The 15,173-nt window shown below is 38.0% G+C and overlaps 1 protein-coding gene across 1 annotated transcript in view; it reads right to left on the bottom strand.

The window, feature by feature from the left end:
• Positions 1-489: 489 nt before the first annotated feature.
• The window catches only part of LOC126299213 (uncharacterized), a 99,562-nt gene continuing 84,878 nt past the window's right edge, over positions 490-15,173 (bottom strand). Inside the window, exons 5-9 of the mRNA XM_049990996.1 lie at positions 14,900-14,977; positions 12,545-12,668; positions 8,690-8,791; positions 8,534-8,610; positions 490-7,304 (exon numbers count right to left, since the gene is read on the bottom strand). Coding sequence (XP_049846953.1) covers positions 6,339-7,304; positions 8,534-8,610; positions 8,690-8,791; positions 12,545-12,668; positions 14,900-14,977 — 1,347 coding nt within the window. The 3' untranslated portion in view covers positions 490-6,338. The remainder of the gene's footprint in view (positions 7,305-8,533; positions 8,611-8,689; positions 8,792-12,544; positions 12,669-14,899; positions 14,978-15,173) is intronic.

The following is a 15,173-nucleotide window of genomic DNA, read 5'->3' as shown; positions in this document are numbered from 1 at the left end:
CAAAATCTTAATGTAGGATATCGAATCTGGAACTTCACCACATTAGGTGCCACTCCATTATATCACGAGTTGGAGAAATATTTAAGTATAATTTATTTGCTGAATGTAATGATTTTCTAGATATTTCTGGTATACAAGAACAACAGAAAGACAAACCAATAAATCAAATAATTTGATATTGAACATACATTCATGTGTAAAATTTCAAGGACTCACAGTATCAAGTTATACCCAGATTTGATTAATACTTAATACTGTCCAAATTATGTAGAATTTAAACTACAGTGTAAACAACATTATAAAATTTTGTTAACATCATACACATCGCTTGGAATATATGCTCAAAATGGTTGCTCTGTTCAGTAATTTCAAACTTGTTTTACCATGTTTTAGGTCACTGTGCGTCGTATTTTGATAGAGATGTTTTTAGTACCGTTTTGTGTATAGCCTGCTTCGTTTGCCCTACCTTTGAGATGTCCCACAGGAAGGAGTCTGGAGGCATTAAATGGGAAGAACGTGAGAGCCATACTCCTTTACACGTGATTGGGTCACAAACCAGTTCACTTAAGAAATTATCTATTTCGATTTTAACTGATATTTGCAATCATCTGGCCCAAGAAGAGAAATAGGCTGTCTAATAATGACTTGGTAAACAACGCTGTTCACTGTAATTTAAAAAAAGCAGTGTCCACTATCAATTTTCTGACAGTTTTCTTGAAATACATGTGGACTTTTGCTGACCAGATTCCTGTGTTTTGTCGATTCACTTCTCCACTAAGGTGAAACCACGTCTCATCAGTGAGGAAGAGTTAGTTAATGTACGAAGGTATTAACTGTACACTAGCCAGATTTATTTCCCTGGCGCTATCAGTTCCTGAACACTATTAGCATGATATGCATCACTTTATAAGTACTAATATACGAAATCTGAAATTGGATCGGTAGTCTTGTCAAATTTTTGGAAGGTGAACTCTACACCACATCCTTCATCTCAGCCAGTTTAGCATCCTGACTCCTGATTTTCTTTTTGTCTGCTAATGATCTGCATTCCTGGAAACGGCCGTTTTATCTCACAATTGTCAAATTGTTTTGTACAGTGACTCCTAGATATTTCTCACGAAACAAGCCGCCAATACGTCCACACAAACGACCTGCAAAATACTTTCGAGGGATCAATACCTCTTGCTGTTGGGAAGGCAAAATAATTAGGAAGGAATAAACCGTGCAATACTACAGACGTTATTTGACCTGTGACCACTGAAATTGAGTCTTTGTCTTTAGTTGGTAATACATGTGGTGCTATCTACCTTTTATTGCTGATCAAATGAAAGCAATGCAATGATTATTTAGAGACGCATTTGTTTTCATGTGTGATACTTTTCTTATCGCACTGTATTATTCATTTCTACAATTATCAATATTTCTATTTTCATAACGTATCTCATTCTTTCATATTACCTCCTCACTGTTGATATGCAGCTCATGTGTGATAACTGTGATACTCGGAATTTTTCATGTACCTGTAGTAGTGTTGAGAATGTATCATTGCTCTGTATACTCATGCAGTGCATTGGACAGTGCAGTCTATGAAGTGCAGGCTATGGACTGAGGTAAGGAAAGGTGGCAGTCACACGTTCTTTAGAGGAAAATATAATAATTTTTATTAGAATTTCTTAAACAATTTATCAATGCAACTATAATGACAAAGTTAATCAACGACTGTATAGATAAGCGATTTTAATTGTATATCTCTCTCTCTCTCCATGTGTATATATATGTGTGTGTGTGTGTGTGTGTATGGACACTTTAAGCTCATTCACATTTTTTCCATTACTGCTACTACATTGACATCTAACTGCTGAAATTTAGGTATGAAACTGATTTTGGAAAGGTTTGAAAAGTACACTTCTAGAAAACAATTTTATTTTAGTTGAAAATGATGGAGAACAGCCCCCTTTTATCTCCAGGTTACAACATATGATACTGGTTTCTGAGTAGATATTACTTAACTAAAAGGTCTACATGGTGAACATATTTACAGATATTATTGACAGTCACCACTAATATCACATATACAACGATTTTTACTTACATTCATTAATTTATGGTATATTTACATACTGAATTAATTATTAGACAAACATCTCAGAAAGGAAGAACTACATTTTACTAATCAAAGCTACTCACTCTTATTCCATTACACCACATCTTGTCAATCCAATTTATTTGAATATTTCATATATCTTCAATGATCTCAAATATGCCTTTAGCTAAGTAACATCACCCCAAAAATTAGATACAAGCACGTTATGCTATTTTCCTCTTGTGAGTGCATATACTGAAAGTCTTTCCTTGGAGTTAACAATGACTTATGGATTGAGAACTAAGTATGGCACCTTAAAATGGTTCACAAAGAGGTACTAAAATCTTTTTCACACGCTCTTTCACTCAACACTCCTCACTAAACACTCATTCCCACAAACATACACCAGTCAATAAGACAAACAAAGAGAAGTATTGTCATTGGAATATGTTTAAATTTAGGTTAACTTCTGAGTTCTAATTTCAATGGAGTGACTCCAGGTAACTAACGATTTATAAATTGTGCATTGAGAGCATGGAAACTCAATAAATACTGATGATTAACTGCCCTTCTGATGAGGAATGTATGATGTTTCTGCTCTTTCAATATTCTTTGATCTTTCATTGTATGGAAACACTATTATATTTACAAATACTAAAATGTATGAGTATCTACAATTGAAAGCACATCAAAAATATAATACTGGAAAAGGAGCTCTGTTTGTTGAGCTTCATACAATAATTGTATCATATATTTTATTTTATGTTCTCCCTAGCTTACAACATTAAAGCCATTTTACTCATAGATGTAGTTTTAACTGTACACTGTTATCATAAACAGAATTGTGGAAGTCAGTTACCACTGCCAAATGGTCATCATATCTCTGAATGACGTCTATTATTGATCCTTAACTAAGATATTATCATAAAACTTAGGATGTGATGCTTTATAAAACAATGAGTGATAAAAACCAAATACTCTTTAGTGCACATTACTAGTAGTAGATTTATACAGTTCATTGTTAGCCGCAGATGGCAAAATTTCGTAAAACTTAACTCAGATTTAAACAAATTTCTTGGATCTAAGAATTACACTCCACTTTGCCAGTAGAAAGAAAGCTTTTGAAATAAAGCTTTGGAATGGTGCAAAGCAGAATGAGTAACAGTAGCTCCTAAAGTTCCTTAAGAAATTTATAGTTGTTTGCTAAACATCATCTATTCAAACATAAAAATTTGATTATCGTCCTCCATTAATGTATTTGTCTAACCGTACCAATAATGTAATCACTTAGAATTCAAGAACAGGAAACGAATCTTTCCTTCCTAAAATAGAAAATTTGGAAGAGAAGAGAACTCACAACAGAGCGTTTTTAGAAGTCTTACTCTGCTATCGCTTGAATATGCAAAGTGAGTGACATTAATGTGACAGAGAAGTGCTAACAAAGTACTGTAGATAGGTTTATTGGTTAAATCTGCAATTTATGCACAGTATCTATCTTAAAACATTTCTGACGCAATTGCAGGTCTTACAGAAGTTTATATGAACGCAATTGGCGTCGAAACGGTTGCACTAAATGGAAAAGTTAATAACAAATGTAGAAGACAGATGGAAGCAGGACAGTCTGAAGAGGCTGGACCATATGTGTCAAAATATAAACAAATTCTCCAGTATGAAAGTTTGTTTCATAAGACTGTATAGAAACTCTGAACTGTTGAGTTTCAGTATCTGCAGCAACATCAGCATGCATAGTTGATGGGAGAGGAGCATGTAGCATTGGAAAATATAAACCGTCATTAGAAGTATTTGCAAGTCAGACAGTTTTGTCCAGGAATTTCAAATAGTTGAAAAGTAACACTCACATCAACAACAATTATGAAAATACACCTTCACTCAATCATCTGTTAGTCACGTTGCAATTAAAATAATATACAGTCAGATCTAGTCTGAATAAAATAAGCTTTGAACACAGCCCTAAGTTTCCCTGTAGGGAAGAGAATGTGTGGCTGAAATGATTCAAATTTGATCCCAAAAATGTCTACAGAAGCAAAAGCAATATTTTGCAAAGATGCAAGCTTCTTTCACAATCTAATGTGAGATCTAAAAGTTGCAGAGTAATTCTAGATTTATGTTGTATTACTATACGAAAATGTATCAAAATATCAGTCACTGAAAATCAAAACGTTGTTTCTCTGGAACTATGCTCCAAGATTCCAATGCATTCCCATATCCCAATACAGAAATCTATGCTGTGGCTGACAGATATCAAAAAATTCATACATCTAGATGATGTTTAATTTTGTGAGCAAAGGTCTGAGAAACTTGTGCACTACCAGTTCACCTGGTGTCAGGAATAATAGACTGTTTTCCAGAGATTTGATAATTATTCTGCAGTCATTACAATGCAGTCTTGCTGGGACATGAAAATTCATAACCAACAAAACAGCTGGGTTCCAGAGCAACACCCACATTGCTATTGCATTATCTCTACTATATTACTCTTAGAATTATATCTTGGAGTATCGAATACTTTACAGTGATATTTCTCACATATTTCAATATATTTATTAAACACTCCCCATTTATAAAAATTATATTTTTCGGATAGTGCCTTACAAATGGGACAGAGTATTTAATCATAAATTTTTATAGTATAAGCTGTACAACGTCACTCATTTACATAATTTCGTCACACGAATTTAAGAGATCACATCCCAGACACTCTCATTTACAGAAACAGAAAACTTCCATAACTAAGTAGCAGCTTTTGCTAACCCTCTATAATGAAGCTACCTTCCACGTCTCAGCTTATACTGAAAATCTATACTTGTAATAGCTAATTGGTCCACAAATATTTCTGAGATGCACTAAGAAGCTATTTGGCAGTTGAAAAGCCTATAAACGTTCACAATTGACATAAACAGATCATGTCCTGTACCTAAATCATTCAATAGCTGCACAAAAAGTACTTAACGTGATATAAGAAAATAGAAAAACTGTTGAAGGTCTACTACTTTCTTCTACTGGAAACAGCACTGTTTTCAGCAATAATTCAGTCTCGCAAAGTATTCACAGTAAAAAATACGTAATATCAAAGGAATAAACCCTAATTATTCATAAATATAACTAGCTATTCTCATGATATTGAGGGAGATATGATAAACAAGATTTTATTTTCAGAAAATGACGTTATGCTGCCGAGTGCGTAGACAGAGTACAACACAGTTTTTCCCAGAGTGAACATCAAATACGTACAACTGATTACGACAGCGATCCTTTTTTTACTTTTTAGTTTTCCGATCTTTGTTTAAAAATAACTTCACTCCTAACTATCAAATACGTCTGTCAATTATAGTATAACATGTATTATAGCTCAATACTTAAGACAACTTCTGCCATTATTTGTATCTGATGTAATATCAGTTCAGTTTGGTTTGTGTTTTTCGTGATAGGATTTGTGAGCAACAATTACTCCTGCAATGATAGCTTTTTTTCTCGTTTGAAAGTTGCGATTTGTATATAGATTACTGCAGAGTTTTCGTCAAAATACTTCTTAGCTTTCATGGATAACAATGTGATTCACAAACACCAAAATATTTGTTACATGCATTACATGAATGTTAACTTATCATGCAATGTCTTAAATATTAATATAATAGCACTCGACTGATCTTAAACAACTATATCATTCAACTGTGTTGTTTTATCATGTTTTGATGAAAAAATTAAGACTAATCCTCAAGAGCATTTCAAATTTCAACTTTTTAGCTTTGTCAAAATATGACCATCTTGCAGTGATAGTGAGGAATCTATAAACTTCAAAAATACCAAAAACTTTCCCTTTTTATACGAGAGCAGCAAATACGGTGGAAAAGTTGGAGGGTATGGAGTGAAGGTTTACCAGAGACACGACTTGCATGATCTGTTAAGAACATACTCATTGAAGGGAAATTTAAGATATTGTAGCATGACTGTTCAATATAAATGGTCAATATTTTGACTTATTTACTAAATGTTGGTAGGTTCATTTAGTCTAGAATTTTTACATCATATTTGTGCTGATTACTTAAATTTGGTAATCACAATCACAGCCCTTGTGCAGTTTGCAGCAACTTGAGAAACATGAACAGCATTTTTTTTTCCTTTAATATTTTGTAGACTACTTAATCAGACTTTCCTTAAAAAAAATTCCTTAACAGGAAGCTGACTTTCACTGGTTGTCGTTACACAAACTGTTCCGTGAAGTCTTTGGTAGAGCTCATTCGGACGAATTGTCTTCTCCTGCAAGTGCTGAAGAACACTCTGAGACATTTTCTTCGTTGGGAAAGGGAATCAATAATTTTGTTCCTAGTGGTGGTACATCCGTCAAATTACCGTCATTCTTTGTAAACTTCCTTGGAGATATTCTTGGAGGGAGAGAGGGAGACTGGTTAGGAGCTACATTTCGGTTTCGAGTAGTGTGTCGACGAATACCAGTTCTGCGTCTCCGCGGAAAAATTTCACCTTTGCCCTTTTCGTACTGACTGAACTCGCGAAAGAGGGCATCCGACTTCCGATCTACACTGTAGTCCCGTCGGAAACTTCTTCCTGGCGAACACTGGCTAGAAAGCAGCTGGTGGTCGTCATCTTCTAGATTGGCTATTGCAGCCATAACACGGTACAATCCGAGTGCCCTATGCCTACCCGAAGATGGGCTGCATCTGAACCTGCTGTCCCACGCGGGACCCGCTTCACCTTCTGGGCGTCGCAGTGCGGCTGCACCTTCGGCCTCATCATCACTGCTTTCAATGTCCAAATGCTTGCAGCGAGTGGTAGCGGCACCGCGGTCCCCTGCATTAGCGCCTGAAGTGGTTGGCTGCTGATCTCTTACCTCACTAGGAGATGGGGCCGATTTACTTCCGTCGTTGTCAGGTCCTCGACGTGAAGCCATGGCTCCGCATTCACTCGTTATTGGTACAACGGTATCTTCGTAAGTATCGGAACTAACAAACTGCTTCTCCTTATCATCATCCCCCACGAGAGGAAGTCCTTGACCAGCTTGTGATGAGGATTCATCGGCGCCATGATTACCCTCGGTATGGAAATAGCTTAATGAGAAATTAGACACTGGAGAGTAGTCCATACTACGGCAGGCACTCTCAGCACGTAGCTGATGTAGTGCAGATGCTTGACTTTCTTCGATAGTAGCTGTGGCTGGTAGTTCCTTTTCTATATTCCCCGAAGCCTGAAAATATACGAAAAAAATAACAGTGTGTGACAACGAAATGAAAGATATGAGTGTAACCTGAACAAGGTGAATGTTTCTTGGTCAGACGCATTAGTAGGTACTATAAATTAGATTTGGTTTGTGTTGCATCGATACATACTGCAAAATAATATAAACTGAGAGCGAAGCGTTTTGTTTCTATCGCGTTTGTACGTACACTTGTTCTGTGAACTTTGTGGGAACCGAGAATTTCAAAGCCATACAGTTATAAAAGTTTATTTGCGACAGTGTGCCGACAATGAACATACTTAAAAAGCTGGTGTAGGCGTGCAAGCAGTCTTCTCCGTAATTTTCAATGGAAAAGATTTACGAATCTGAATTCAGCATAGAAGTGCTTTTCTAGAAGATGATTCGCATGAAGGACGTGGCACAACTGTAAACATACACCAAACATTGAGAAGATGCCTAATATGGGTAATATTTTTGCACAAGGTGGGTGTCGCATTTGTTAAAGGCAAATGAAAAACTTGATTTATCAGCAACTCTTAACCAATTTTAATTTGTGTTACTTGCTTAGAAAAAAGCTGTTTTGTACTCGCGTTTTTTACTACGATCAATTTCATGCCAGGAACAAACAACTAATCAAAGCAATGGGTGGAAGTCGATGTCCCTGTACTAGAAAAGAAGAAGTTGACTTCATCTGCCATTGATTTCCCAAATACTAGGCAGTCTTCTAATTGACTACCTTGCAAAGGGTAAAACGAATAGGCCCACTATGCAAATATTGTTTACAAACAGTATTTAAAATAACATATAAGAAGGGGACTGGGCAGGAAAAGAAACTTTACTTGCAACGATACTGTTACACGTGATTTAGCAGTGGAAAAATACAAGTATTCGAGGTGTCAGTTGTTATGTTATTCGCCTTACTCAGTAGATGCCGTATGACCCGAATTCCACCTAAACCCATATCTGAAGAAATGGTTGGTGGGTAAATGTTTTGAGTTCAGTGGAGGAGCTCGGTAGTCAGGTATTTTGCAAACCATCCAGAACTGTACGTCAGAGCTCAAACTCCGATGAAATGCATTAACCGAGCGAGTGCTACCTCGAAAAGTAAGTACATTATCATCCCTGAAACACAGTACTCTCTTACCACATTGGGAGATTTTAACCTTGCCTTAGTGTTCATCTCATGTGATGAATCAGTAAAACAGATATTCTCCGACATCTTATGGAATAGTACTAACCTGCAGTTCTAGTGCTCCTTGAACCTCACTGTCGGGTTCAGTAGGGCTGGCCTGATTACCCCTGTGTTGTGGTAGTCCTGGAAATTAAAATTTATGTTTTAAGATACTTCAAACATTAAAGTCAACTATAAAGAACGGTCTAGAAGAGATACCTACGAGCTAATCTCAGAGGTGGTACTGATGCACGGGATGGCCAGCAGCTGAAAGAAGACCTACATCTTGGCAAAGTGTCGTCATGTTCATACGCAGTCTCAGTTTCTGAAAAAAAAATATGTTCACTGATACTGATAATTTAAGCAAAAGAATGAAAACGAGGTACTTGACAAAATAAACACAATAAAACGGTGAATGATTAGAAAATAGTTAAAATATTTCTTCTGGCGTTGAAAAAGTACCTGAAAATATTTCTCATAGGTCAACTTCATATAAAGCTTTTGTTCTCTAGTTGCACGTTAATCTTCGATGTTAAACATCAGGAAAGTACGAAATTATTCATTAAATTAGGTAAAAAATTAAATTTCAGTTATCTAAATACAGAATATAATCTAACTTAGATCAATGTTTAAAAAGATAAGATAAAACGTCCGTATAATGTTACATTCCTCCTAGCAACAAGTATTTGTAAACTAACGTTTAAAAATGCACACGTAATACAGCTAAATTGGTATCTGTATTTAAAAAATATCTTGCAGATTACAGTGTTCATTAAACATCGTTTTCCACGAGTAGCTCTAAATTACAATTACGCTCCTTGTGCAAAACGTCATCCAAAGAAAATCGAAACAAAGGCATTGGTAGACAAGGCAGGAAAATTCCTGATCCTGATAGAGTTTTTGTGTAGGTCTTAGTTTTAAGTAACAGCTGCCAGTTTCCACGCTGAAAATACTTGTATTTCAAACAGATATGAAGTATCATTTATCTCCTTAGAGTAGCGACTTTCCATGGAACTTTTAAGACGTATGACCTACAGTTTCCTAATTCATAGACCCCCTTTATTTCTGAAAGCGTGAAAAATAAATACAATTTTTGGCGCACTGCAGTAAACACCTTTAAAATTACTTTCTCGGCCACATTATCCCTTAAGGAATTGCAAGTCCGTGGCTATTGAGTTTTTCATAATATGCAAGGATGTGCGATCAGAAAGGTTGTAAACAATATCTATTCCATCACACAATGTCAGATTAGGTATTCAAGTCCTATCAAGGAACAGGTTGACCGTCCACTCGAATATGATTTCAGTGCCTGACTAATTTCGCCTTCACCCAGTGGCTGGCGGAGTACATATGCTGATGAGCCTAAATATTAGTACTACCTGCTTAATAATGTGTTTGTCCACCTTTCGAACGAAATACATTACAGATTTTGCGCATCAGGGATCCTACAGTTCGTTGCTACGTTTGTGGAGGAATGTGGCATTAGACTTCCACGCACAGGTCATGTAATTCGCGTAAATAACTGGCCGATGATTTGCGTAATCGATGGTGGTGCCTTATAGCGACCCAGATGGGTTCCACAGGATTTACATCAGATGAATTTGGCCACCGAGAGTTCAACGTGAGGTCACTATAATGCTCCTTAAACCACTATAACATGGTTCTGGATCCGAGACAAGGACAATTATACTGCTGAAAGATGACACTGCAGTCGGGTAAGATATCAAGCAAGAAAGGATGCAGGGGTTTCGCAGCTGTCAGCGTGTCTTCGATTGCTCCCATCAGCATCTCTCCGTGGTGCGCTACATGTTTCGAGCAGGCTTTCACCTCGATGACGGCGTTTATGGAGACGACCATAGATCTAGTGTAGCCAAAATGTGCTTCACCCGAAGAGCCAACACATTTCCACTGATCGACGGTCGAATCATGATGGTCCCGTGTCCACTGTCATAGTAACGGCGACGTCGTTGGGTCAACATATGAACACGTAGGAGTGGTCTGCTGTGGAGCTCCATGCTGAACAATGTACGATGAACGGTGTGCTCCGAAGCATTTGTGCGTACCCCAGGTCTGTGATTTTCGGCAGAGATGCCACATATCACCATTTATCCTCCTTTACAGAGCAGACAAGCCTCCGTAACCCGCGTTCTGTGAAGAGTTGTGGACGTCCAACCATTTAGTGTCTAGTGGTAGTTTAAGTGTCGTTCTACCTCTTCCCGTAGATGATCAGGACAGAAGCCCGTAAATATTCCAATAGCCGCGCCATTATCAAGATACTCGTTCAAAAGCTCTGCGTAATAGTAAACTGCCGTCTTCCATAGAAGCTTATCTCACTAGATTTCCCATTTGCGGCCCATACCTTCGGTAGGGTGATACACCGTCCGTGTCTGCTCCGCTTACATATTTTTGTTACCGTGTCAAGTGCCTGCAACGCCACCAGGCGGCATCCCACACCGCGGTGGGCAGTGGACATAATGCTCTGCCTTTTCGGTGTATGAGTGAAGAAGTCGCCAATAAGAGAGGGTGCTTGCTGCTCATATCAAAATTCCCATTTCATGTGTTTACGGGTTGCGGAGAGTGCTTGGTAAATAAAGTTTTAGTAAGGAACCCATGTTCGTGAAAGTACCATTTTTAAATCACTCGCTTCACACTACACATACAGCGGACACAAGGAGCTCTGACCTGTGTGTTCTATAGGAGGCCATGACATGGTCACTGTTTCGGGTCCTCGTTAGCAGGTTCTCTTCTACATGACGAATGACGTCCTCTTCCAAATCAAGACTACAGAGTGACTGTGGAGACTCATAGTCAAGCATCTCAGTTGCGAACATACCACTTTCATGCAGCTGTTCTTGTAATCCGTCGAAAATTGTATGTGATGTCATACTTATAACAGTGACTGACGACGATGCCCACTTATCACTTTATATGCATTTGGTGAAACGGGAGTTCTAAACGTGATACGATTTTCACAATTATTTTATATCAACAAAATGCAATTTTGGACATGGGTCTCTGGCCAAGACTATCAACTACGTTCCCTCTCCTGACCCTGGCTGCCTGTAATAGGAATTTGAAACGCTGAGTGTGTACTATATCATAACTCTTGAATAAAAAAGAAACCAGCTATCAGGCATTGTTTTAAAATGAACTACGAATAAATTGTTCCAAAAACACGGATATAGAAGTACATGGTTAATTACCGACGTCGGTTGAGCTCGGTCCTGTAAGGCACATTTGATGTACTGCCGTGAGGATTGTCGTATGAGGACCTCGCTGTGCATTTGAGAGATTGGGCAACAATAGTGGCTACACCTGTTTCGTAGATTAAACTGTTACCGTAGGCTGCAACTTCGATCTGTTTGCTTGCCACTACACAAATGTTCATGGAAATTGTAACAGCAAGTAATATATATTTGGTTGAAATGGACCGTGTATGACAGATTAGGTACATGATGTTACGCCAATGAAAAGGAGTAAAGAACTATACGTTATATATGATTTATGGCGTTCAACCACAAAGTTGCAGTCAGAGCGTCCGAACGTTTTGGCATGGAATAAATGAAGTCCTGTATATAGTGGGGAACCTTCTCCAAGAGGTTTATAGGTGAACCCTTAAAGCAGAGATTCGGCGGTATGACGAATCCTTTTTTCAGCGCTCTGTCACTGTCCCGTTTGAACTCATTGTCACTCATATATTGCACATCTCGTTGCTGACGGGGTAACCTGCAACTCTCGTTCACGATTCTGAACCACTTCGTTTGGAAGCTATTAAGTGATAGTGCTTTGCATACAACAGAACTTTCCGGTCACATAGCTGCTATACTGCTTTACACGTCGTTTGAGGTTAAATTCATTCGTAGCATTTACTTTGTATCTTTCAATCTGTACGTACGTTAGTGTATTCTGAGAGATGCTGAGAGGCAGCTGGTGCTTGTAGAATTGCATGTAACACGCAGCACAAAATGTCTCATAACATATTCAAGTGTTGGTCAGTAGCGCAAAAGAAGCAGACTAACTGAGTGTGTTTTAGAATATTGGGACTACACATTTAACAAAACACGTATATTTCTCTTACCTGGGGACTGAACAGGTGAAGGGTTATACAAATTGAGTGGTTTAGGCAGCGGAGAGACGAGATGTTCAAGCTCCTCGTCCTCTTCCAGCGTTGCTCTTAGTTCCCAGATCTTTCTGTACTGCGGCTATGCATAAAAAGAAAACAAATAAATATGTGTCACTAAAGGATTAGGTATCTTAAACAATTATTTAATCATGTGCTAAAAATAAGAATAAACTGAGAATAATAGGTGCTGAAATATCGGAATGTTCTTAGTGAATAGCTATTTTGGTTTATAACACATTGCAGATAAATGAACTAAAGATTAGATACCTGAAAGGACTTTTGGTCTGGCGCGTTTTATTAGTGCATCATTTATAGCTTGCTACTTTCTTTACTCAAGAAATAAGGAGTAGAATATTTTGAAGGAAAAAAACAATGATTTGCTTTTAAAATCCCTTAGAGCACGAGGTTACCAGAGATGCAGCGTAAGTTCATACTGAACACAGATGGGAAACGAATTTCGCGTGAACGATTTACGAAATTCACTGAAAACCTAAATCCTCGTTTTACTCATCTTGCTTCATAAATATGGCTCCATGAATACGCCACAAAATTTCTGTCATTGTCGTGAATCGAAGGCTATGAAATAACTTACAGTTGTCTTCCTGCGACGTCAATGAAATTCGAAACTCTTATCGCTTAGCCGGACGATGTAGTTGAGCGGTTCTAGGCACTTCAGTCAGGAACCGCGTGAGCGCTACGGTGGCAGGTTTTGAATCCTGCCTCGGGTATGGATGTGTGTGATGTCCTTAGATTAGTTAGGTTTAACTAGTTCTAAGTTCTAGGGGACTGATGACCTCAGATGTTAAGTCTCATAGTGCTCAGAGCCACTTTTCTATTAGCGCTCATTTCCCTCCGATTCTCTTGTGTATTTTCTCACGCTCATGCCAAGCAACAGTTTCTGTACGTTACAATGTGTGAGAAAGACAATCTAATTTAGAAAGCTATGGTGTGTTTTTTTGTTTTGATTCCTTACGTCACTGCATTCTTGTTAAGTATATTAAGTATGATCGGTATCTTCTTTAACTAGGCTGTGATTTTTGGGAACTAGACGTGTTTCTGGTAACTTCCAGACTATTGTAAACTTGTTGATAGTTGTCGTCTACTAACATGGCGTCTGTCGTGAAAACTATATTTCTGTTATTTCCGCCAGCACAACGACCATAGAGTCTAGCTGCTCATGGTACTGTTAATGTTCCTGCAACGCTTCCATCTGATGATAAGCCTATGAGACTTGAAAATCAGTTGATGGTACTGAAAATATCGTATGAAAATTCAAGAAAAGTGAGTAGTTGCATGTTTTACCTAGATAAATCACTACTTTTTAAACAAAAAATTATTAATAATTAATGTAAATATTTAGTATTATTTTTATTTAAATGTAAGACATATTTGTTGGGAAAAAGAACATACTTGTCTGTGCATTTTGCGCTGCAAGTAAATTAGAACTCTGCAAAAAATTTTGGGATTAAAAAATTATCTCTATTACAGATGTAATTGCAGTGTACAGGGTGGGGCAAATAAAAGTGGTCCGGACAAGTGGATACCATTGGACGTAAATGTATGCCTATAACCACAATCCCGTTACTTCCGAATGAAAGGAGCAACTACCTAAACAGCCTGCCGAACGTTGGAGCACGTTTGCACAATCTTCACGCCTGACAGAGTTCGTAGCAGAGGTCAGTCTTGTCGTGGCCCTAGCTGGCCACCCAGGTCACCTGATCTGTCAGTGTGCGATTACAATGTGTGGGGAGTCCTCAGCTCTAAGGCGTGTCGCAACAACCCTCGTAGTGTTTAAGAACTGCAGCAGAACATTTGGGATGAGACTGCAGCAATTCCAGCAGTCCAGCTTCGATCCGTCTTCAGCAACTTGCTGACACGGACCAAACGTGCCAAGATATGAATGGAGGTCACTTTCAACATCAGCTATAGTCAGGTTAGTACCGTATTTACTTTCCCCTGCTTTGTATCTTTGTACCGTGGAACTCTGTTCTCCAGGTCGCTTTTATTTGCCCCACTGTGTATATTTCACAAAGTCGCTTGTTACCATTCCTGTTTCGAAGCGAAAGTAATTAGTTACAGTCAATGGGTACTAAATTGAAACATATTTAAAAAAAATGAGACTCAGTGTAGACTAAATGAGAAGCTCAAGTAATTAGCATGTTAATTATGGATATTCATTTACCTATGTGAACCATAATCATTGTTATCTGATCTTCCTGGCATTTTTAAAACTAGAGAAACGATTTATTTAGTGTGTGTTGAATAACATAAAAAGCGTTACAATGCAATTAAATGCCATGTGGTGCGCACCTTTATCACCTCCTTTTCCTCTCCTGTTTCGTCACCTTTTTCTTCCTCGGATGATTCCACACATTTGTCAGTATTAACCTGCAACATGGGATGTTTATCATTGCAGTACATGCGTCACGAACGACATGATATACAGGTCGTCCCTCGTAAGAGTCACCATGCACATTTTCTCTGAAGTATTGACAGATATTTGCAATTACGTTTTAGCAGTGTGTAGCTGGAGTCAGGCCAAACAAATACTACTCATCGGGTCTTTCATGCTACGTCCAGTGTC

This window comes from Schistocerca gregaria, chromosome X, assembly GCF_023897955.1.
Source record: "Schistocerca gregaria isolate iqSchGreg1 chromosome X, iqSchGreg1.2, whole genome shotgun sequence".
Lineage (NCBI taxonomy): Eukaryota > Metazoa > Arthropoda > Insecta > Orthoptera > Acrididae > Schistocerca > Schistocerca gregaria.
This window is presented reverse-complemented; position numbering and strand designations above follow the sequence as displayed.